We start from the raw sequence: 24,759 nt of genomic DNA, 5'->3' as shown, positions 1-24,759 counted from the left end.
TATTTCAGGTGAAGGTCCTAAATTTGCAAGTACTCCTGGGCATTTCTCTTCCTGTTGTAATTTAAAAGAGTGAGATCTTGGCAACGATAAGGCTCTTGGTTGTTGTGTGATCTTGTTGCCAAGTATTTTTTATATAAACTGGAAAACCTAGTTGTTTTTTTTTTTTCCCTTCCCACAAAGAAATCCCCCTGAAACAGTTTTCCTTGAAGTCTCATAAATCCCTGCATAACACCTTATCAGCTCCATTATCAGGGCTATTTAGTTATTTAGTTCCTTTTTTAACCTCGTAAGAATGTAATTCACTGCACTGTTTATCCTCTAGTTTAAGCTTTGTGCAATTTATGTGCAATTTTTCAAACCTCCCCTCCCCAATTTTACATTAGTCTGATACTTAAGGGAAAAGCTTTCCCAGATGCTAAAACAGAAATTTTGTGCATGCTCTTCTTCTTCAGAAATGTGGTGGGATTTGTAAGATACTTACCCTTGTGCAATAATATTGTGACTGCTATTTTAAATTTAAGACAGAAAATACAGTACTGTCAATGAGTTACAGGAAAAATAATAATATTTATTGCTTTGTACTTGAAAACCATGCCCCTGAACATGTATTAGAAGGAGAATTAAGTTCTGTTTTCCCAATTTTATAGTTTGGATTGCTGTAATAGTATAATGTTCCATCTTTGCTCACTTACCTCTCCTTTCCCTTCTTTGCTCCCTTCTTACATTTTAATTAAAGCCAGCTGCAACCTTTTTTCTTGCTGTCTTTTCCCTACGTCTCTCATTGAGCTCATAGTCATTTCACCTATGGTCAATCCATCATCTTTAGCTAATGTTAACACAGAGGAGCAGCTTGGCTGTGTATAATGACAGTGAGCAAAAAATATCACTCTGATTCACGTAGTTGTGTGGTAATTCAGTATGTCACCTTTTACTTTCCCTGTTGCACAGGAGGGGTTTTGTTGTGTTGTGATTTTTTTTTTTCTTCTCCCTTCACTTCCATTTTTTGACTAAAAATGGGAGGCAAAAAAAATTTATATCCCACTTTTAAACTACTTGACTGAAACACGGCAATTAAATGGCCCAGGGTATCATCTTAACTACTTCTGTCTTGTCTGGTTGAATGTCTTCCTAATAACTGTATAATGTTTTCACGCTTATTTTATAATTGGGAAACCTGTGTATGTTGTGTACAGGAGCCTTTACGTTGCACTGGAGCATGCTTAGCAGAGTGGAGTTCTGTCTGTGAGTGGAGTGTCTCAGTTCTATAGTAATAAAAATAATAATACATTTGGTAGCTAAAGCACGTGCAGAAGGTGACAATTTATGTCTAAAATTAGGGCTATGCACTAATACAAAGTTTTTGAAGTGACATTGTGGCCAAAGGATTAGCTGCTTTTTTGTTTGTTTGGTTTTAACTCTGTTCTGTGACATTCCCATTTTTAACATGGCTTCTTTAAAGATCTGTGGAGCAAAATTTCTCTGAATGAGGGATTTTTTAAGTGTGGTTTTTTTCAATGGTGAGGCTAGATGAGCTGTCCTGCTGCTTTATAGACCCTATACGTGCCTCCCCGAGTGGTCTAGGACTTCTGGGGTACTTCTGCCATCTCTGCACCAGATTCAGCCTAACAATGTAGGTGAGCAAGCTCAGTGTGGACCCGCTTAGTGGACTACCAGGAAAGAAAGCATATTTACCCTGAGGTCACGGAGGGGGTGGATTAGGAGGGAAAATCAAGGTGCACCAGAACTTCATGTGAGAGTGATATGCTGCCTCCTTGCCAGTCATAAATTCTAATGCATTTTGGGCTTGCATCTCTCTTTTTCAAAAAAAAAAAAAAAAAAAAGAGAAGGAGGGATAGAAAAAGAGACCTTCTATCAGTCAACTAAATATTTCCGAAAGCTGCCTAGGAAGCTGATGTGTACATGACCAAGATGCAATTCCACGTTCAAGTCATTCACTGTTTCTTACTACAAAATAAAACAACAACACAAAAATGGATGTTGCTATCAGTTTGTAATGGCACAGCTTTACGTTGGAGATCATTAGGTTCTCTGCCACCTTGGAAGTCCCATGTGCTGTATGTTGTTTGCTTTCTGATTTGAGCTATGTCCATTGGAAAAGGTCACGTCTGCAGTGTTTTTGGAAATTATATTTATTTTCCACAAAAGTGTGCAACTTCAAAACAGCGTAGCTACTTGCATCAGCTTCTTCCTGTTCAGGGCAAAATAGCCTCAAAAATAGCATTTAGGGATATGGAGTAGTTGGAGTATGAGTTTGCGGTATTGTTACTTGTGGCTTTAACTGGCACATAGTGTAGTTTTTCATTAGCTGTTACTTACTTCAGCATGCCATGGAATTGCCCTTCTTCTCATAACCCTGATGGATAGCTGTCTCTGGCATTTTTAAACTACTCTGCTAAATTACTTAGCTTTTAAAAAGAGTATGCACTGCTTTGGTATATCAGAGTGTTAACGTAGTGCCTGTAGCATCAACTGATTCTGATTCGTTTGTCACTACGGTGATCTGCTATTGCATGTTTTCTGTATCTCAAAGAAGAGGAACTGAAATATTCATCAGATTGTTTTCACTAGAGGAAAAGCTTATGTCACCATTTGGTCAACTCCTAGAAAGGACCAGGTAGTTTCCAAATGTACCAGCGAGTTGACATAAATAGGGGGCTCTTCCTGGGTCATTCTCCTGGAAAGTACCAGCAGTGTGTTGCCAGGCATTTTTATACATTAGCTGTATGTGGTGGACACCAGAAAATCCTGTCTCCCCTCCATGGCATAGGCATACTTTGAGTGATTTGCCCAGGGATGCCCGGGCAGAGGAGGCAGCTGATGGTATCACGTGATGCCTGTGGTGGAGGTTGTGTCTGGCTGGCTTAATACGAGAAAGCCACAGGCTGGCTGTTAGACCCTTCACTGCAAGAAAGACATTGAGGTGCTGGAGTGTGTCCAGAGGGCAACAATGAAGCTGGTGAAGGATCTAGAGGACGAGTCTTATGAGGAGCAGCTGAGGGAGCTGGGGTTGTTCAGCCTGGGGAAAAGAAGGCTGAGGGGAGACCTTTTCACTCTCTACAACTACCTGAAAGGAGGTTATAGCGAGATGGAGGTTGGTCTCTTCTCCCAAGTTATAGGTGTTAGGACAAGAGGAAACTGCCTCAATTTGCACTAGGGGAGATTTAGATTGGATATTGGATATCAACCTTGAGCTTGGTCTCAACTGTGCCAAGACTTCTTGAGTCTTCTCTTGAGAAGTCTGTTGAGACTTCTCTCTGCCTTGCATTTACCAGGAGGATTCAGACCACTGCTTCTGGACTTGGAAAGTTAAATAGTCCTTGAACAAAAACTACCTTGGCACTGGGCAGTTTCCTAAGGGCGTTACTGCCATAACAGCTGGGCAGAGATCAAGCCAGCAGCAACAGCAGCAGGGACGATCAGGAACAGTTGTGACAGTGGGTGCAGCACGTCTCCACTGAGCACATCATTGCTTTTCCAGGGAAGAGGGATCTCAGTTGTGCTGCTGTGTGAAACGTGCTGCCTGATATGATAATGATGGGTTGGGATTTTTTCAGTTTTCTTTGGGATGTCATCTTTTGCTCTGTGTTACTGGTCTTTGTCTCATTTCTTTCTTTGGAAGTGAAGAGGTTGTGGGCTATTGAGTTCAATTCAGAAAGTTGTTGCTCTTATGCTCTTGTCTTGCAGTGGAAACAATTTCTATTTAATTGGTTAAAATTGTCTTCCCAGTGGTCATATGTTGGACAGCTTTAAAATGTTGCACTAGTAGATCTAGACACTTAATTTGAGCAGTGGTGACACTCATCAGGCAAGGTGGCAGCTGTGCCTCTGAGCCCTGTATAGCTATGCATCAGTGAATTTCCTTTTGAAGCAGATAATTGCAAGGATTTTAAACAAAGAATGTAATCTTTAACCTTTGGCAGTTTTTATATCTCCACCAAAAGTTAATGCCGCTGCACTTATGTTGTGGTCCAGTATCATTGCTTTTCTATTAAGCACTAGGTCGTCTTGAGCTGCTTGATATTACCTAATCCTAATTTAAATCCGAGCAATATTGCACTCTGAAGCTGGCTTGCATCTTCCTCTTTCAGTCTTTCCTTTATAAGAAATCAATGTTAATATGTAAAAATTGGACATCTACAGCTATTTTGCTCTGTTAATTGAATTATGAAAAGCTTAAAAGGTAAGCTTAGTACATCACTGTTAAAGCCAACTGATGTCTTACAAAGATGTTGCACTCTCATAATACAGCGGTCTAGCAGTATATTACTTGCATGCAGTGATAGCTCTAATTGGAAACCTAATAGGATACAAGAGATTTCTAAGACTATTACAAATAATAATATATTATTTTTTAAGTCTGTGGGATTTTTTTATTGCAGTCCTTTGGGTTGAAGCTGGAAATGAAATACAAAATGTTGGAATATTTCCCGTTGGTTCGGAGGGCTGTATTCAGTGCTAATTGCACATCACGTTTCGTGAGTGCTGAAGTGCTCCCAGTTGGCAGTTCTCGTGATATAAATTTCAGCAGTAAATCGGTGCTAACGAAGCTGAAGTACCTGTTCCCTTCAGTAGCTCCATCTTTAGGGGAGGGAGAGGAGGGTGATCGCTGGTGCAACTTGCAGCAGTGGCAGTGTGTCAGTAGGTTGCTAATACGTACATAAAGAGGTGATTCCTCGGAGTGGTGGCTAAGGGTGCCCCAGAGAGTCCTTTTCAGTAAGTTTTCACAGTTAAGCTGATGTCTTTCAAGAGGTAGAGCTTCCTGCTGAAATACAACGCTCTTCCAGTCTAATGCACAAGCGGTAGCTGGAGAGTACTGAGTGCCCAAATATATAGACCTGCATAGGACAGGGACGAGTCATTAAGGTGGAGCGGGATGCCAGGAGTGTTCAGGATGGAATGGCTTTTACTTTAATTTAGTACTGATCTCGAGCTGTGCAGGGTTTTGTGTTCTGAGGAGAGAAACCTTTCCCTAGTGGCTGGTGCATCGCTTTGCAGAGAACCTGTCTCCCTTTACTGCTTTCTTACGTGCTTTACTTCCCCTGGCAGCATGCTTTCAGTCATAGCTTCGCTAGCCTTGAACTATTGAGCACCAGCATATTATGAACTTTTATTTTTAGTTTAATCTAAAAATAAAATTTTACGTTTGATAGCGGAACTCCCTTTCTCTCCTCTGATTCCCCTGCTGTCAAGATCACGTTCACCAGTACTGCAAAGAGCAGGGGGAAAAAGCATGTCTGTAATCCCTGTTGATACGTTGAGAATTGATGTATTTGTAATTGTATTTCTGTTTGTAATAGCAATTACTTTAGTTTCCTTCACATTAATCAAATGCATATTGTCATGCATATATTGAATTTACTGGATTACCTTCCCTCTCAAGTAATACTGCTTCATGATTGTAATAATATGAAAAGAGCCTTTTTTTTTTTTTAATCTTTCTGTCTTATATTAGCCTTTTTAAAAGAATGAGGAAAGAAGAGCAAGGCTGGTTTTCATTGTGTTAGAGATGTTAAAATCCGGCCCCTTACAGAACAAGGGGAGAAGAGATTTCTCAAGTCATAGCACATCCATGATGGAAAAAGCTGTGTCAGCACTTCCCTTTATGCAAAGGGAGTTTTCAGCTCTGGCATCTTATTTATAAATTACTACCACAGCAGCACAGAAAGAAGAGGTAGCGATGAAGTCCTAAACCATTAATGGCTTTATAGGTTGAGCTGTACTGAGAAATACTCAGTGACATATGGCACGCTACAGAATACAAGTGTCTGAGGATCCCACTAAAACCAATTTTCAACAAGCAGACATTTATGTTTTGTAACACCTTTAGTTTGTACTGCTCTTGGTGAGCTGCTGGCAGGTTAGGGAGAATCTACAATTAGACAAAGATGATTTGAGAAAGCACTGTTTTAATTTGACACCGGGATTTTAATTCCCTTTACAAAAGCAGTTCCACAATACAAATAATATCAATGGGATGAGTTCATGTGGCCTCGTTTTAGAAATCAGTGGAGCAAAATTATATAAGCATAGAAAATTTTGACATTTAAGAGTATCATCATGTATTTGGCTTCATTCAATTATACAATGAGCCTTGGTTTAGGAATAATTCAGGAATATATTTTAATTTTAAAGATTGATAAAATCAACATAGGTCCTTAATTTATTTAGTATGGTCTTTGTTGTGGTGCAGTTCTAGTAAGGCTGAGCCTGGGCAGTCATTTCTGAAATACAGTAGGAAATTGTTCTTTAAAACGTAACCTTTCTCTTGTGTTGAGATTGTATAGCATGTTTAGGAGTAGTTCTGGGCAATACTGCTCTTACAAATGTCAGGAGAGGGAAGCTGAAAACCATACCCCTCCTCTGGTTTCTCAGCTTTGCTAAGCAGTCTGGAACACTGGTAAATCCAGGTAAGATTTCTGAGATTTTGGAAGCATGCGATCTAGTTTTAATCCTTGTCTTTATTCCAGGTGGTGTATGAAGCATAGCACTGAAGACTTTATTCTGTATCATACTTGAAGAATGTAAGAGTTCATATTTATTTGAACTGTAGTAATATTCCTAAACATCCTTTTTTTTTTTTTTTTTTTTTATTTTTTCTGTGTGGCCCCCACAAATGAATAAGAAAGCCTCAAAAACCAAAAATGCCTTTGTTTTTTCCTTCTGCATTTAATTCATTATTTCAAGAGACAAAGATTTGGGGAACAAAGTTCATATTTAATTTTTTAATATTCCTAAAAATCCTTTTTTTTTTTTTTTTTTTTTAATTTCTCAGTGCTGGCCCCAAAGGTGATAACATCTACGAATGGAGATCAACCATTCTGGGACCTCCAGGTTCAGTCTATGAGGGAGGTGTTTTCTTCCTTGACATCACATTTACACCAGAATATCCTTTCAAGCCTCCAAAGGTAAGAGACCTGTAGCTGATGTCTGAAGACATGAATGTTCACCAGCCCATCAAATAGCAAGCAGTGTTAATGGGACACAGCCTATTTGAAAGCCACTCTCTTCAAGAACAAGCTTAAGCTCATTTCAGACATTACATTGGTTTCTGTTAGCTAATGTTAATGGCTTTTCTGATCCACTTGCTCACTGTTTTAGAGCTTGTTTTCTTTTTTTTCTGATTCTGTTTATAAAAAGTCCTAAGCAATTAGTGGGAGTATCAGGACAGGACTAAGAAACTGCAAAGTAAATAAACTTAGGGGAGGAGAAAGGATACAAGTACTTGTTTCTCAAACCATTTTACCATGTTACCATAAAGTTACCAGTTACCATAAAAGTAACGTTTGTGTGTGGTTTTGCCACTAAGGTAGTATTTATTCAGTTTTGTTGGGTACTTGTGTTGTTCATCTACTTGTACAGCAACAAACCTTTTCTGTAGGTGTGTTATATTTGCAAAGCTCGTATATCCCAGTGTTGTTGTGTTCCAAGGCTACAAGGCAAATACCAGTGCAAATGAATGTTATCTTGTGGTTCGCATACTTGGCCAGAGGAGGAGTGTTGGATTACAAGAAGAGGTGCTTGTGTATACATTTCATGTTTGCCTTGTATCTGAAAGCCTTTATGTCCATGTTTAACCTTCTACTTAAAAATAGTTGCATTGATGAGATAAATACCAATGACTGCCCCATCTTCAGACTTTGGTCTAGTCTGCAGTAGAAAGGAGTTGCTACCATAGTTGAGGCCATTCATCCCATTGCTAATTGGCCATGCCAGCCAAATGAATCGGAGCTTCCCAAATAAAGAAAACTCTTATTGCCAGCATAACTTCAGGGTTTCTGGTATTATCAACAGGACCTTAAATTCTATCCCTAAACTAGGGCTCCAGTTCACAAGCAGCATGGTCTACCTCTAGTGGTTTCCTGCTGATGCCTGTCTGCCTCTTCAGAGGTTCTCTGGCATCGTAGATAGTTCTCTGGTGTTTAGAGTTTAATTCGGTTCAGAATAGTTTTCATTATTTTCATTTTGGTTTAATTAGTTTGCACTAGATAATTTATTGTCCAACCAACTATATGCATTGTCATGAGGCCAGTAAGCATTTGAAGAGGGAACTTTTACCTTTCCATGTGTGATTTGCTACACCTTTGCTTCCTCTGCTACAGGTCAGAAGCATTTATGGTCCCAGGCTTCTCCAGCCTGATGCCTTACAAGAGCATGTTATAACGACCAGTGGTATTGAGACAACCCTATGTGCCAAGTTCCCTGATGCAGAAACAAAGATACAGTTTTGTTGTTCCAGTTCAGCCCCACTTTGTCTCTGGCAGACATCTCTTTGCCTTTAACTTTGGATCTAAACACAAAGCCAGATGAAAAGAAGGGTGGGATAAAAATAAACCAAACAAACCCAAACCCCCCCAAAAACCCCACCAGGCACTACTTAGCAAGGCTTTAAAAGACCAGTTTAGTGGAGATTCACTGTATTGTAGCAGAGTTGCATTTAAATGGAGTCTTTCATCTAGCAGAGTCCAAGTTGGTTTACAAAACACATATATGTATGGAAATAAAATACATATAGCTTCAGTCACAGTGGGGTGGGTTCTAGAAGAAAGCATGGCAGTGCTCTAATACAACATACTTGTACTACTTTAGTACTTCGGGTTTAAATGAAGAACCTTTATTTTGCTGAGAACCAAAGACTCTTACAGCAGTTCCTGCGTTAACACCTATGCTAGTGTTAATCATCCTGCTTTATTCCCACTGCTTTGTTGATTTTAGATTCCCCAGCTGTTTGCAGTGACTGATAAATATTGTTTGTGGGTCATCTGGAAGTGGTAGGACTAATGTAATTACCATAGCCTTCCTGTATTTGTCTTTTAGGGCAAGAAATAAAGAAACAGCCAGTTGAAACAAAACCCAGTGTATCATTTTGATGATAAGCGCTAGTAGAGTAATAGACTGACTGAAGGTCATTTCAAAAGCCTTGACCTCTGAAAAGATTAAGCTGTGTAGAGTGAAAGGACTAGTTTCCCTTGAATCTTCCTTGCTAAGCCTTGCAAGAGCAGGGGAAGAAAACCTCTGCTGCCTTTTTGAATCCTCTGTAATCTTTACGAGGACAGTCCCTGCTGTGGGCTGCCCCGTGGTGAAGTGCCTATAGCAGAACAGATTTCATAACTTGGAAATGAAATGTCATTAAAGGATTTACCTTCTTAAATAAAGTGAGATGAAACTGGTCATCATGGCAGGTTCCAAACCCTTAGGAATCTGAGTGAGAGAAGGTGTTGAGGCAGAGCTAGTATTGACAAGTGCCGTGTGGTTGAGGAGCATCCTAGAGCTGTGTGATGGAGGACATGCAGGTGCAGCCTTTCAGGACTAGGTCTAGCTCCAGCTGAGGGTTTGATCCAGTACATTGGAGCGAACTTTTGGGGAGAGGATGTTGTGATGTTGCTAAAGGAGAGCCAGAGGCCTTTGCTGGAAGTTATATTAACAGATTCCTGGAAGGATAAAAAGAGGGACCGCACTACTGTACTTGAGGCTGGAGAAATTAAAGATCTTAAAATTTGACTTGGAAATGCATTGAACAGTACAAGGAACTTCAGTGGGAGAAATCTGATACAGGGACAGATACTCTCTTCTGTCCTAAATATGTATAATGAAGTTATTTTGCATTCATTGAGCATTCCATACAATGCTTTGAAGATGTTAGTGTTAATCTGTTCTTTGCTTTTATGTTTTCTCATTTTGTGTGGTATTCTGGTTTGGCCTTTGTTTCAGGTAGGAGCTGAGTCAGGCACATGCTGGGTGGCCCTGAATTCAAGAGAATCCAATAAACAAGTATAATTAGTATTTAAGAGTTCAGTACTTAGTCTGAACTAGATGATTGTTACCCTTTTGTACGATTACAATGGACGTTTTCCCAAGAGTTACATTATACTTGGGTTAGATTTCATTTATTGAGGTGAAAACAGTAGCTTGTGTTGACCTGGTGTGTGCTTTGATCATTTGTATTAATAACCTCTAACCACTTCCTTCCCCCCACTCCCATTTTGCTGCTTGTGTAAATTAACCTCTGCTATCACTTCAGGGTAAGGTTGAGATTAGCTTCTTTTACATCTTTTCAAAAGCTGTGCTTACCTATGTGTTGTTACTGCTTTAATGTAATCTCAGGTGGGACATTTCCAAAGGATTGTTCAGTTACAGTATATTTTTCTGCTATTCCACATGCTGTTCTCTTGACCCTGAATACATTGTACTACCTCTTGGTTTTGGTCTGAATCTGCTAGGTTTGTGATTTATTTTTTTCCTTTTTCTGTTGTTATGAAGGCTTAACACTAAATATTTTTGTTTGTTTCTAAGTGGGCCTCCAGTTTCTCCCCCTCTCCCAGCTTCATTTGGGTTCCCTGCATGACTGGCTTTTGTACCATCAGCAAAAATTGTAAATGGCAAACAGCTGGACTACATGTGTCTAACACAATCCCAGTTCTGACTTGCTGCTTAAGTGAAAACAAATTTAGATTTTTCCCACAGTGCTTTGTCTAGGTAAAGCTCCTCTAACTGGAGAAAGCTGCTTTTAGTGCCATGGGTATAACACTTCTGGATTATATCTTGAGGTTTCTTAAGGAACCAGGCTGTTCTGCAAATATATGGGGGAGTCTTTCTTTCTCTTTCCCTTCCTTCATGAATAATAATTTAAAAGTAAGTCTTATTCTTAAAGGCTAACAGGATTCATTCTTTGTTATTAGTTACTCATCAACTGGACTGAGGGGCTGCCTACAGAGCATTTAGCTTTTGTGCTCAGAATCAGGATTAACAACTTTCTGTCTCTCCAAATTAGAACTTTTGACCTCGGTGTTAATTTGGTCCTTACTGTATCAATTTGGAATACTTCACGCTTCCCGTTCTGGAAGTGTTTAATCTGTTAAAATTACTACCTCACCTACATTTAGAAGCTTTCTTGGAAGGAGCCCAGAGCTGCGGGTCAAACAGAGGCAGGAATACTGAGCAAGCAGCGGGGCTGGGCTGAGGGCTGCTGGGGAACCCGAGGCAAAGCCCTTGCCAGGAACTGCAAAAGCCACAGACTTCTGTTGTGCCCTGACCAGCGTGGGCTGGGGCAGGTACCACAGAGTCACATCCACCCTCTGCTCGGGCTGATGGACACGGACTTCCCTCCGCATGGCTGCAGGGAGTCACTGCTGCTTTTCCTCCGAGGACAGAAATTTGGCTTTGGTTTCTTACCCGCTATACCTCTAAGGTTCCCCAGGTAGAAAGTAGCAGAGGTTCTCAGTTTTGGAGTTGCAGCTTGTTGCAGAAGGTGTGGGAAGGGGACGCATCTCTGCTCCCTTGCAGGCTTTTTGCTATTCCCACAATGTGCAAAAGTGTAGGGATTTGGGTTTGGTTTGTTGGGTTTTGGATTTTTTTTTTCCTTCCCGTTTGTTTGCTTCCTGTTTTAATCAAAAATCCAAGCCGTTTACGAGGAACAAAGTAGGGAGACTCCCCAGGCGTGCAGTGTGGGTGTCTGCTGTGTGACAGTGAGTCTGAGCCCAAAAATAGCCCGTGTGCTCTGTGCATCGGGAGCTTTTTGGGAATGCTGCACGGATAACGGGCACGGGGGGGGTTTGTAGCTGTGTCACCCCACCCCGTGCCTGCACCCCGAGCCGGCGAGGCAAAATTTTTGCATCTGAAAGAGGGTAGGAAAAGTGAGGGTTGGCTGGCAAGTTTTACACGTGGGCTCAGCTAATGTGGAGAGAAAGCACTGGTGTGTTCTGGTCGTACCACACACTTCCCCAGCATGTCTCACAAATACCCCCGTGACCTATAAACAGACAATAAAATTTGTGGGTGTGGAGAGCTGACAAATTCTGAGGATTTAGGGCATGAACCCGCCAACCTTTATTCACGCAGATAATCCTAATTCATGCGAGTTCCACCAAATTTGTTGTCGCTGCTCGTCCAGCGAGTCGGAGTGAGGCCTTTCTGCAGGTCACATTGTGTTCTCCTGAAAACGGTGCTTTTGTTTCCCTTTCGGGTGACTTCTGTGGCAAGCTGCCCGCCTCACTCACATCTCCCAGATTTGAAAATTAATGAAATCCAACCAACTTCTCATCACTTGGAAGTCATGGGAGCCGCAATGCCAAGCTCCCTGGCCCGTCTGGGGGATTTTACAAGTCCTTGGGAGCCCGGTGGAAGAAAAATGCTGGTGTGAAAACCCCGGGCCCCTTTGCTGCTGTGAGCAAAAAGACAAAAAGAAAGAAAAGAAATAATTAAAAAAAATATTTTTAAACCCCACAGCTTGGGTTTTACCCAGGGTAACCACCCAGGGTTGGAAAGTTGGCGGCTGCTTTGCAGGGAGATGGCAGAGGGGCTGTCAGCCCTGCTGAGCTGTGGGGATTCACCCCAGGGCTCCAGTGAGGCTTCTGCCCGCCGAGCGCTCCTCAGAGTTTGATTGATTTGAACGGTCAAAATCTGGCTCTTTTTGATTTGCCTCCGGCATCGAAGACGCGCTCGGGCTGTGTGTGTTGTCTCACCGTGGAACTACCGGTGGGAAATGGCTTTTCTGTAGCGCGGCCGAGGTGGGGGTGTCGGGGATCCCCCTTCCCCGGGGGAGAACGGGGTGGTGGGGGGGCGTTGGGTGCGCTCCCTCCAGCGACCGCCAGAGGGCGGCGGCGGCGCGGGGAGTGGGTGCCGGGTCGGGCAGCCTGAGCCCCGGCCGAGGGACCGGCCCGTCCCGTCCCGACAAGGGCTCTTGTCCTTGTTCCCTTCCCTTCTCACTGCCCGTCACATCGCTGTCACCGCACCCCCTGTGTCGCCGCACCCACGGCCTGCACCCTGGCTAATAGCCCTTCCTTGCAGGTAACGTTTCGGACAAGAATCTACCACTGTAACATCAACAGCCAAGGTGTCATCTGCCTGGACATTTTAAAAGACAACTGGAGCCCAGCGTTAACCATTTCTAAAGTTCTCCTCTCCATCTGCTCCCTCCTCACAGACTGCAACCCGGGTAAGTCCTCTGTGCGGCCACGCAGGCCATCTGCCGCCTTGCACCTCGCCCAGCACCCTCACCTCGTTCTCTTGGCCCTCAGAGAGATAACGTGTCCCTCACCTCGTTCTCTTGGCCCTCAGAGAGATAACGTGTCCCTCATCTCGTTCTCTTGGCCCTCAGAGAGATAACGTGTCCCTCATCTCGTTCTCTTGGCCCTCAGAGAGATAACGTGTCCCTCATCTCGTTCTCTTGGCCCTCAGAGAGATAACGTGTCCCTCATCTCGTTCTCTTGGCCCTCAGAGAGATAACGTGTCCCTCATCTCGTTCTCTTGGCCCTCAGAGAGATAACGTGTCCCTCATCTCGTTCTCTTGGCCCTCAGAGAGATAACGTGTCCCTCATCTCGTTCTCTTGGCTTTGGCCATCACGGCTCCAGCCTCCAGCTCGGCATGTTTTCCTCTCCAGGGCAGCTGGAGAGGGGCTGGAGGTTTCACCCCTCCTCTGGCTGACCTGCGAGGAAAGCGGCAGTCCTCCTTCTCCTCCACATGAAAACTCCTTACCCTTCCAAACCAACTCTGGTTTTGGGTAAGGGTTCAACACTCTTCGCTGGTCTGTAGGAGTGTAGCCATTCAGAAACAGAGCTGGAAGAGCCACAAACGCAGTTCTGAAAGCACAGGGCTCAGCCTTTTACTTCCCATCAACCATTTAAAACCAGCGACCAGCTATGCCACAAGTGGTCCTCGCTGGTTTTCTAACCCACCCGTTACCCACACTAGTTAAGAAGAATATGTCTTGGTTTGCAAAGTCAATTTTACAGGTTCTATTTCTATATTTGTCTGCCAAGATGAGAGAAACACCAGAGTTCATGCTATACTATGTACAATAAAAATAAACTTGTTGGAAAAATAAATCTCCCCCCGTGACCTGGTCTTTCCTAGAAGGCAGATTTGTGTTGGCACAAGTACACTTAGTGTGTCCCAGGCACTTTTAGAAAGAAAGAGTGAAAAAAACCTGAAATGCATGAATCAGTGAAAGTCCTCGGTGATGCAAAATATGGCTATTGGACTGTCTTTTAAACTCCTTAAAACTTTAATTGGCATTTCACTCTTTAATAGGCAATAGATTAGTATGTCACCATAAATACACACAAATCAGTGAAGATACAGACTGTCAATTTGTTATATTTAGATTGTTGCGATGTACCTTACCTGTGTGAGTCCCTTGTGTCAAACTCACACTTCAGCCTTACCTTTACGTTTTTATTCAGCAACTTGTCTGAAATAAGCAGTTTGTTTTCTTTTCTTTTCAGCTGACCCCCTGGTTGGAAGCATTGCCACTCAGTATATGACTAACAGAGCAGAGCATGACAGAATGGCCAGACAATGGACCAAAAGATACGCCACATAAACTGGATTTTGTCAAACTCTCACATTATTTGTCTGTGTTGGAAAGAGCTGCTTATGATTTTGAAGGGGTGGGGGGAGGGAGGGTGCAGGTAAAGAGTAGGGTATTTCTATAACAGATTTTATTCAGTCTTTTATTTCCTAAAATTTTGTTGTTGTAACTTAAGGTATCTTGCTACAGTAGACAGCTAGAATTGGGAATAGCATATTTTAAGACTGTAATTAGTTCAGCAATATTAGCTCACATATAGTACCGAGAAGAATGTAAACTTCTTAGACTTCTTTGGTTTTCAGTTTGCTTGCAATATGTAAAAGATTAAAACAGCTTAATTTTGTACAGGTACATATGTTGACATTTATGTAAAAGTCCTTTCAAGACTCTACACACTGTTTTTGCTTTTTTGGGGGGGTTTGGGGGGGTTATTTTGTTCTGGGTTGGGTTTCTTGTTTTTTGGTTTTTGGTTTTTTTTTGTAAAAAGATGCCGGGATTGTTTTCCCCTATGGAGGGCACATTGGTATTTAACAAATCCTTTTTAAAGACTGTCATCTCATGATCTGTGATACGGAGAGGGGGATATATGGCCTCATATATGAAATGAGAAGTAGTTAATGTATTATTTTATAAGCCAATCTATCTTTGTGAAAAGAATAAAGGGTTTAATCAGGACTTACGGCAACCTGTAGTGAAATACCTTAAGCTGTTTAACTGTAAGGCGTGGAATAGGAGTCACTCAGTGGATTGGTTGTATGTTGTGGGCTACTTAAGTCTGCATTTGTTACTGTGCTAATAAAAAGATGTTTAAAAAAAAAGAAGAAGAAAAGATTTCCGCTTAGTGCCTTGCTTTGCCATTTTGCCAGAATAGTGTCTCCCGGTGTGCTTTGAGGATTACCGGATGGATTTAGGACAAGGGAGATCTGCAGGTGAGTGCACCGACTGCAGCTATTTTGGGAAGACACTTCTAGACAAGCTACAGTCAATGACAGCTGTGACTTTTTCAGCTGTTTGCTGTCTGGGCGTTGCACAGGCTGGTACGGCCCGTGAGGAGGTAACCTGCCCCAGAGTCCGGGCCAGGTACTTTTTAGCTTAAGTTTTCAGAGCGTTGGCTTTTCAGGGCTGGCACATTATTTGAAAGTACAACTGGAAAAGTGCAAGAGATCTGGAAAAGAAACAGGCAGGGGGTAAAAGGACAAAGAGAGTATCTTCCTGGTTTTCTGGTGGAGTGCTCTATTCCCACTTGGAAGAGGAGAAGGAATGGTGTCCTGGTAAGCTAGCAGAAGACACCTTAAAGGAGACTTGATCTGTAAATCCTTTAACTACCTGCAAAGATTATCTCCTAGAGACATGGTGTGTACATTGAGGTGTGTAGCAACAGGTGGGTAGTCGTGGATGTGGCATTTTTGGCCACTCCCTTACGGTAAAGGCCGGAAGCACAGATTCATTTTCACATGGCAAGGACTGCACATTGCGCCATTCCTCCTGGTGCTGGGTGGTCATTTTGCCCTCGGATTTATTTTGGTACTTTAAAACAAAGTCTGTATCTATTTTATTTATATTCTTCTCTTCCTATCTCTGTATAGATCAAATCTAACTTGATCCAAAGTATTTTGTTAGTTAGTGGCATCCTTCCTTTGCTGGGTGGTGGTGGGTAGTAGCACATTAGCTTCATCTGCTGAACTGCCATCTTTTGGCACAGCCTGTGTTTTGGTGTTTGAGCTCCCTCGGCTGTTGGGCTCACCCTGGCAAAATTATTGATATCCAGCTACATCACTCCAGGAGCGCCTGTGCTCATTGTTTCCTCCTCTCCTTCACTGAGTGAGGGGGTAAATGGCTTCATCTCAGTAGGTTTTTGTCAGCTCCTTGCTTCGTGCCACCAGGACGTGCCCAATTAATTGTTGTAGCTGGCGGGGGGGAGGGAGCTGATTTGGGGTGACTGATCTGCACAGTATTTATTCAGCAGGATAGTAGTTTAAAAGGAACAGAGAAAGACGGTTCAATTTCCTCATTTATTTTTCTTTGTTATAGTAATTCTACTCCCTCGTGAAGGGGCTGTGTAGCTTTGCAGCAGGTAAGTGACCCCAGTGACCTAGGATGGGTTTTTGAGTCAGTGGAGTAGTAAGAACAGAACACGTGTGCTGCCCTTTGGCCGCTGCATTATGCTCTGTGCTCCACTTACTGCCCCCGTGTAAATCTGTGCTGCACTGACTTGCATTTTGACTCGGTACCAGCCACTGCTCATAGATGGTTTGCGGAGGAGACGCTACATTTTCCATCACTTGTCAGTGAAATACTCTGGTATTTAGGAAAGACAATTGATTTGAGTGCTTAAAAAGCATGAGAATAAGCTTGTGAAAGAAAACAGTGGGTGATGGTTGTTTGTGTGAGCGCCCCAAATGGTCTAATCTAGTTTCTAACAAATTTAACCAAATTGAAGATTATGTGTCTGCCTTTACATCCCCTTTTTGGAAAAAGATCCGTCTCCTCTTGCCTTTCCTAAAACATGGTCAAGCCCGGAGTGTCCAGGGGAGCGAGTGTGCAAGCTGATCTCATGGGAGACAGCTCTGGCAGCCTTCAGGTGACATCAGCCTTGGCAGGGGAACTGGCACCGGGTTGGTGGGGTGCAGAACCAGTCATCTCCAGGCCATCTCCACACGTTTTCAGTTAATCCTGACTTGTCAACCCGCGCTCCCTTGGCTCACGGGCCAGCTTCAGTGACAATGTGTGATTAGCAGAGGCCTTCGCATATTTTGATTGATCTGAAGCTGAATCAAGTCCCTTCTAGAAGAAGGGACCCTCTACTCTGCACTGGTGAGGCCACAACTGGAATACTCTGTCCAGTTCTGGGCTCCCCAGTTCAAGAGGGACAGGGAACCACTGGAAAGAGTCCAGCGAAGGGCAACAAAGATGATTCAAGCACTGGAGCATCTCCCTTATGAGGAGAGGCTGAGAGAGCTGGGACTCTTTAGTCTGGAGAAGAGAAGGCTGAGGGGAGACTTTATTAATGCCTACAAGTATCTCAAGGGCGGGCTGAGGGAGGAGGGAACCAGACTCTTTTCAGTAGTTGCCAGTGAGAGGACAAGGGGCAATGGGCACAAGTTGGAACACAAAGGGTTCCACTTGAATATGAGGAATAACTTTTTCACAGTGAGGGTGACGGAGCCCTGGAACAGGCTGCCCAGGGAGGGTGTGGAGCCCCCTTCTTTGGAGATTTTTAAGCCCCACCTGGATGCTCCTGAGTAACATGCTCTGACAAGCTCTGGGTGGTCCTGCTTTGGCAGGGGAGTTGGACTAGATGATCTCTATGGTCCCTTCCAACTCTAAAAATTCAGTGAAATTCAGTGAAGGGTTCTGCAGAGCTGAAGAGGAGGAACGTGAGCAATTCCTTGGTGGGAGGTTGCAGCGAGGAGGTGAACCACTATAGCTCTGAGGTCACCCCCGCTTCCCAAGCACGCGGGCAGGTACGGAGCCTTCTGGGGAGGGAAAAGCCTTGAGTACACGTGTGTTGGGTAGGAAATGAGTGAGGAGGGAGTGTTGTTCTGCAGCATCGTTGGGGACAATGACTATTACTAGCCGGGCCGGGGGAGGCCGTGCTATAGTGCTTACTCAGCTGCAGTGTTGCAATGGGAACAATTGTATGTTTCTAGCAGGGCATTACAAGAGCTTGCTCATTCCTAATTGCTCTCTTATCTCACTCCTTGGCCACAGCCATCCAAACTATATTGAGCAAAGCACATAAACAGTTTCGTCTACCTTCATTATAGAGGCAGGAATACCTGCTTAATGTCTAGTGAATTGTCCTGCTGCTCTGACATTAGTAATGCTGACGGACTTTATTTGTCAGTATTCAGGAAGAGCAATGCCATAAGCACACAGCTTAATTGTGCTCATTAAGCACGCTTACTGTTAAGCAGTTATGATATGACAGTGCAAACACTGCTCGTGGTTTTGCTGACTCACAGTGAAATTCTCAATATTTGTTCAAAAACAACATTAATTTAGTGGAAAATGAGGGAACTGGGTACATCAGTTCACTCCCTCTCCCCGCTCTTGTCTCCAAATACAAAGAAAAGCTAGGATCAATTAGTGCGAGAGGCTGGTAGAGGCCAAAAGCTGGTCACTCCCTCTGGGAACTGTTGCTCCTTCTGTCCCTCTATATCCAATTTTGTTTAGTTCACTGCCAGGCTGAGCCAGGACAGCAGATCCCTACAGCACCAGTGTTACCAGCGTGGAGAGCCACACACAGCACACACAGGGGTGTGCTCCTGCTGCTGGACGATGTGTGGAGGATTAAGACTGAGGCCATTTGTCCAGGTATCTCTGGGAGTTTGCCACGGGGATGCTCCCTGGTGGCACAGGGGTACAGCACTCCGTAGGGGTTGCTGGTGCCGGTACCTTCATGCCGAGGGTGGGTTCCTGCAGCGGGGCTGTGCAGGGAGGAGGAGGAGGCAATGCACCCGGCAGAGCCCGGGCACTGCCTCCTGCCTACAAAACCCTCCCGTATAATTTCTCGGCAAAATTATCACCCATGTGAAGGTGACTGATCTGTACTGGACATGCTGGAACAAACCTACCTACAGCTATGTTGTCCTTCAGGTTGCAGTTAAATTAACGAGTGCTCCGAGAGCTTTTTTCAGTTTGTACAAATAAATTCCTGAGCTGAAAGCACTATTTGCCAGGCTTTACTCACAAGCTTCATCTCAGGGTAGATCTCTTCTACTGTCTCCCATAAGATTTGGATTTTGGGGGTTTTTTTTCTTTTTTTTTTTGTTCTTCCAGACACGAGCAGAACTTCAGCAGCTAAATCTGCTGGCAGTTGTTCCTCCTGCCCCAAACCCTTCTCCTGCAACAGCACTCTGGCCTCAGCCTCTTGCAGCATCAAAAAGCCCTGTGGCCCTGTTTAAAGTCAAGGTAAAGGGACTGTTGCCGTTTCAAACAGATCCTCTCTCCAAACTGAATGCTTTATTGCAGCTGGTGCTATTAGTGACCAGAGGCTGTAGAACTGCAGGGGGATTGCTTTGTGATAAGCTTGTTGATGTGTCCCTAAACGTGGTTGCATCGAGGCGTAGTCAAAGCCCCTGATAGAGGTGTCCACCTGTCCCTCCCTCCTCCATAACCCTTGTTGCAAGGTGATTCCTCTCATGAAGTGCTTTTTAAGTCTTTTACCATCAGTGACTTTTTCAAGCCAAGTGCATGAAAAGGAAGGATACCTCTTAGCCATAAGCTTGCTGATTTTATTGCTGAATGAGATTATTGCTTTAAGTAAAACTGCGAGAAGCAAATGGCACAAGAAAGGACTTTAGGCTGTGACCTGGCCAGCAGCAGACAATGCTCAGGTAACTTAGTTATCACAGTTATTCCCTTTGCTCTTCCTTCCAGGCAAGGGAAATGTTGATTTGTTCTGGGACTGGGAGAGTTTGCTTGCTAAGAAGGTGAAGGGCTCAAGCAGTGTTTTCCGATCTGTCACGGTCACTTCCCACAGTCTCACTTTCTCGGCCCTTGCCCACTGCTGTGCTGCTTCTGTTTCCACTTGCCTTTGATCCAGGAGGTCAGTTTTGTTTCCCAAGACAATAACTGTTACCTACAAACAAAATGAAAGGGTGAGCTTTATACAAAAAAAAAAAAAGAAAGAAGCAGCAACCACTCTCAGTGCTTTTAAGCCGTAGGCAAGTAGGAACACAGTTCAGACCTGTTCTTTAACTTGGTGCTGGCTCAAGGTAAGCTGCGTGTAGTTTGGAAGATCAGGGTCTGGGATCTGAATTAGCCTCATCTGCTTGTGGGCCGGGAGCTGGTCTTAGTCACAGGATACGCAGGACTTCCCCTGCTCTCCCTGTTTGCTTAAAGGGAAACAATACCCAAGAGAGCCACAGCTAAACAGCCCCGTTCTCCCTTTGCTTTGCAATTGAGCTGCCCTGGACAAACGGTAAGAGCCTGACATCTGAGCAGGTCAGGGCAGTGGATGCTTGAGGGTGAAAAAAATGCATGGCAGCAGAGAAAGCCTGGAGCCCACCACTGTGGATCTTGCCCAGCTTGGTTCTTGTCCCAAGCCCCAGCCCGCAGGACAGCTAAACACCCAAAGGACGGGTGGCTGCTCTCCCAGCCCGGGGGCTGCCCGCTTCTCCACGCTCCTGAAGCCACTAGAGGGACCTCAGTGGACAGCCTTCTGTCGCTGGAAGGGTCAGATGAACACCATCCTCTCCAAAGCAGTTTGAAGAGCAGCTGGTTAGCAAAATGGGGCAGCGCAGCCCTCACAAGTCAGACCCTTCCTTGTAAGAGTCAGTCCAGTGATTTCTGTGTCACCGAGACAGTAGGGTGGCCTGCCCAGGACTTCCCTTCTAGGAGGTGCTGGAGGTAGTGCTGGCCACTTAAAGTTACTGCTCCAGCTTATTTTAAGTTAACCGTTTTCTAAAAATGTTTTACCAGCATCAGCTCTTAGGGGAAACCATGCCTATATTTAGACTTCAAGGCCCTTAGTTGAACTCTGGTATCATCTCTGCACTAGTGGTTTGACAAAGATCAAGTGATAAAGTCCTCTTTTGCTGATGATTTGGGGTTTTTGCTGTGACCACACCTGCTTGCTCTTTCCTGTTCATCAGACTAACTCCAGGATGTCTTCTGTTTCTTTCCAGATAGAGATGTTTGTCCTTTGAGACCTGTGAGGTCTGAGGTTTCCTTTCTTTCCTATAGCAGCCCAGGGTGTTTGGAAAAAAGATTTTTCCCTCTGTGCATGCTCTGAAAGAAGTTATAATCTTCATATGCATTTACCACGTGCTCCAACTGAATTTTACCTATGGTTAAGCTCTGTCGGTATGAGAGAACACAACCTCTATTTAGTATAAAATTTGGCCAGCCTTTAAGGTGCGTGCTGGAGAGACCCCACAGCCAGCAGAGGCGAGGAACCAGCCATCAGTGCTTTCTGTCATCTGCCACACAACAGGGGACTGTGCTGCTCAACAAGGTGAAGTTCTGCCAGCTCGTGTGGAGGTAGGTCCCTAATTTGGTTAAGGATGCATTCTAGCAGAGCCCAAACTTTAAATCCACTGATGCTATCTTAAGGTGGGACTCCAGATCTCGCCTTCTACGCTTCAATGTATCCAGTTTATTGTGGGTACCAGTCTTTTGGCTCTTTATCCTCACTCAAGATCACAACTTTAAGCTCTCCCTGTTTCCTAAAATACCTGCATTCAACGAGAAAGAAGAGCTCTGGCAGGTAACAGAGAAGAGAGGGACACGGATCCTGTTGGGGCCGTGACTCGTCTCCGCATTACAACATGCTGTAGAGTAACAAATCAGGGACCTCACAAAACACAGTGCCTGGGACAAACTTCCTGCTCATCCGCCTTTCCTTGCCCTGCAGGGCACTTGTGATTGCCTCCCGTGTCCCTGACATACGTGACAGTCTGCAGCTCACACCAGCCCCACCAGCTAACATACCTCTCCCGTGACTGCACGGTCTGGTGCTGGCAAACCCCGAGCCCGCCTTCCTCCACCACCCTGGGTGCTGTCAGTACTAAACGAGTTACATTTTTGGAAAATCTCTCCCTACCATTATCCAATTAATTCTTCATGCACTTTTTTTTTTTTTTTTTTTCCCCAAGCAGCATAAACCAGACGTTTGGAAAGCTGTAGGCTAAAGGCATTTAACAGGGAAAACTACTTGAGAATATAAAGATACTGTAGGAAAAGCCACAATGCTAATGCCACATGCAAGTTATATTTGTTTAGCTAAGCTGGAACACTGTCAGCTGAAAACACTAGCTGCTTTCTAAGGGAAAATAGAGCAGTCATTTCACACAATTGAATTGATTCAATATGGTTGTTAAAATACATTAAAGCTGCTTTGCCAATTGACTAATGTCTGGGAGACCCATTGTCAATTACGCTAGTTTGTAAGCCATCAAGTAGATGAATACAAAACAAACAAAGATAATGCCCTTCGTTATATTATTCTATGCACTTGACTTCCCGTGTACAATATCTAAAAAAACATATGAACTGCACTGCTGTAGACCATATGTTTTATTACTCACAAGTGTCCTGGCTGGTGCATTCAGCTAACCGAATTTTAGCTGCAGTAGAGGAAGTGAGGAGGGAAAAAACCCACATTCTTTTGCATGACCTGCATGGCATGTGAATGAGCCTTCCCCAGCACGAGAAAGCTTCCTTTTGCTGGATTGCCCGAGGCTGTGGGTACGTATGTTTTCCTTTGTATGCGAGTTTTACAGAAGCAAAATCTGTGCTTTGCAACCTGGACTTGCTACCGCTGACACGGGGATAAGCCAAGCGGTTACAGCACCCCACATTTACCTCCTTTTTGTCTCTGAAGACATCGATCTCCTTTTTGAGCTGTTCAACTCGTTGGAAAGCTTCGAGGCTGGTCACGGCGTACACGAGAACGAAGCCATCGGCGACAGAGAAATAGTGTTTTGGCAGCTCTACCCCCTCCTGCAGACCCCTGGTGTCATAGAGCCGTAGCTGTTCCTTCACACCTCGGTCTGTCTCCACTGACGCCAAATACACGTCTTCCATTGTGGCACCCTCTTCTAAGCCTGTTTTAAAACAAGCAGGGAAGTTCAACTGCTGTAAGTACAGCACCACTATAAGCATTATTTGCAGAATTTTACCCCACAATAGCTCTCCGTGCGTGTTTCCCAGGGTGACCTGACCTGGACTCGACCTCGCCTGACATCCCCATGCAGGGCTGTGTTCACACATCGCTGCACCAGCTATTTACAATAGAGACACTGGGTAAACACAGCTATCTAATATATGAGCACATGATTAAGCCTGCAAAATGAACCTATACAACATGCACTTTCGGGATAGGATAAGATATAGGGCTCTTCCCCCAGGTTTCCCAAACTCCAGCCACCCAGTGGTACCAGTTCTGTGCCAAACACACCGCAAACGGGCCTGCCCAAACACAGCTTTTGGAAGAACAGCCAAGGAACACCAGAAAATCAAGTACTGACGTCTTGAGCCTACTTCTGTGCTTCATACTGAGCTGGATCACATGGCAGAAGCAGGAGCCAAAGGAATAATTCTGGAGATTAATGTGTATTGGTGGCACAACTAACCAACAAGTGAAATCAAGCCAGCAAGGGAAGGGGATGTTTGCATGCAAGCAAAGTTGCATGCTATGTTTACTCAAATACACAGGGAGCTTTTTCCATCCCTGAGGGATTTAAAATGACTCAGATGTGCTAATAGGAGCAAGCTCATTTACTGCAAGGTAAAAGCACACACAAGGTAGCAAGCTTTCATATATATATCACCTGCTCCATAGTAACTATCTGCATATTGGCTTTCCTTCCTTCCTCTCCCCATGGTAAACGTGAGGTAACTCAAGGCAGCTTATTTTGAACTAATTAAAATTATTTTTTCCAAGTCAGACCTGAAAACACCTTAGCTTTGGATCCCCCCTGGATGCAGGTGTATAAGGTTACAGGTCCCCACAAACTGTGGATAGTGTAGCTGGGCCACTTTCAGAGCTGGTTTTAAATATTCCTATAAACCCCCTGCAATCCACTGTTTTGCCTCCCCTTCTGTCTTCTATACATGAATTTTTTGCTGTTGCAGGGCTACGGTGATGGCTCCCGCATTATTCTCTTTGTCTGCCAAAAAGGGACCATATTAGTGCGTTGTTTAAGAAAACACAAGGGATTATCCAGCCTGTGAAAATAAGGACTTTGCTATATTCAGTGACACTATTAAAAATCCTTCACATTGACAAACAAGCTGAAGCATTCCACCCACGCTGATGTTTTCCCACGATGCGTGCAGCATTCCTGCGCAGGAAAGTGGCACAAGCTGTTCTTTTTTTGCCCCTCTCTGTGCAGTCTTCTCAGACAAAACTCTTATTAGGTTTGGATTGAATTAATTTATCTCGACTCCAAATATAGCCGTGCTAACGTGCGAGAGCAAAACTAAGAGCAGAAGGACAAAACAAAGGTTAATAAAGAAAAGGAAGCACCGACGCATTCTGCGTGTTTGAAGAATGTGTTACAAGGGCATTTTTAAAGACTGAAGTAGGTAACGGAGCCCTTGTTGGATATAGCACTATATTTTTCCTTGCTCTGCCTCATTGCAGACAGGTCAAGGAAATATCTAACATCAGTAAATACTACTTTGGCAAGAAGGAATGAACCATAAGCACCTCAGTTTTCTTTTTAGAAAGCAATGAATAATGTTGTACAGGTTTTTACCATCTAAATGCTGCCCTGTAATTCAACAGTCCTTAATATATCCACGTTCTCCTGTGACAGTCTCTTCCTAATGGCATTAAAAGGAGCAGTGAAAATTATGTCTTTTAACTTCCTACTTGAAAACGAAGAGGAAAAATTAAGACCTGGGACTTAAGTCAGCAGAATAGAGCAACAAATTTTGATGTGAAATGGGGGGGGGGGGGGGGGGGACCGTAGAGGGGGGG

General features: G+C 43.9%; 2 protein-coding genes across 4 annotated transcripts in view; one reads left to right on the top strand and one right to left on the bottom strand.

Moving 5' to 3' along the window:
* The window catches only part of UBE2E1 (ubiquitin conjugating enzyme E2E 1), a 45,771-nt gene extending 30,613 nt beyond the window's left edge, over positions 1-15,158 (top strand). For all 3 annotated transcript variants that reach the window (XM_014937907.1, XM_014937906.1, XM_014937904.1), the window contains 3 exons: positions 6,794-6,926; positions 12,805-12,952; positions 14,242-15,158. In XM_014937907.1, the coding sequence (XP_014793393.1) occupies positions 6,794-6,926; positions 12,805-12,952; positions 14,242-14,339 (379 nt within the window). In that variant the 3' untranslated portion in view covers positions 14,340-15,158. The remainder of the gene's footprint in view (positions 1-6,793; positions 6,927-12,804; positions 12,953-14,241) is intronic.
* Positions 15,159-19,543: 4,385 nt separating this feature from the next.
* Positions 19,544-24,759, bottom strand: part of NKIRAS1 (NFKB inhibitor interacting Ras-like 1) — a 10,669-nt gene continuing 5,453 nt past the window's right edge. Inside the window, exons 2-3 of the mRNA XM_014937665.1 lie at positions 22,638-22,879; positions 19,544-19,911 (exon numbers count right to left, since the gene is read on the bottom strand). Of these exons, the coding sequence (XP_014793151.1) occupies positions 19,672-19,911; positions 22,638-22,879 (482 nt within the window). The 3' untranslated portion in view covers positions 19,544-19,671. The remainder of the gene's footprint in view (positions 19,912-22,637; positions 22,880-24,759) is intronic.

This window comes from Calidris pugnax, unplaced genomic scaffold (genome assembly GCF_001431845.1).
Source record: "Calidris pugnax isolate Ruff unplaced genomic scaffold, ASM143184v1 scaffold11, whole genome shotgun sequence".
Classification (NCBI taxonomy): domain Eukaryota; kingdom Metazoa; phylum Chordata; class Aves; order Charadriiformes; family Scolopacidae; genus Calidris; species Calidris pugnax.
The sequence above is the reverse complement of the archived record's forward strand: the minus strand, read 5'-3'. Positions and strand labels throughout refer to the sequence as shown.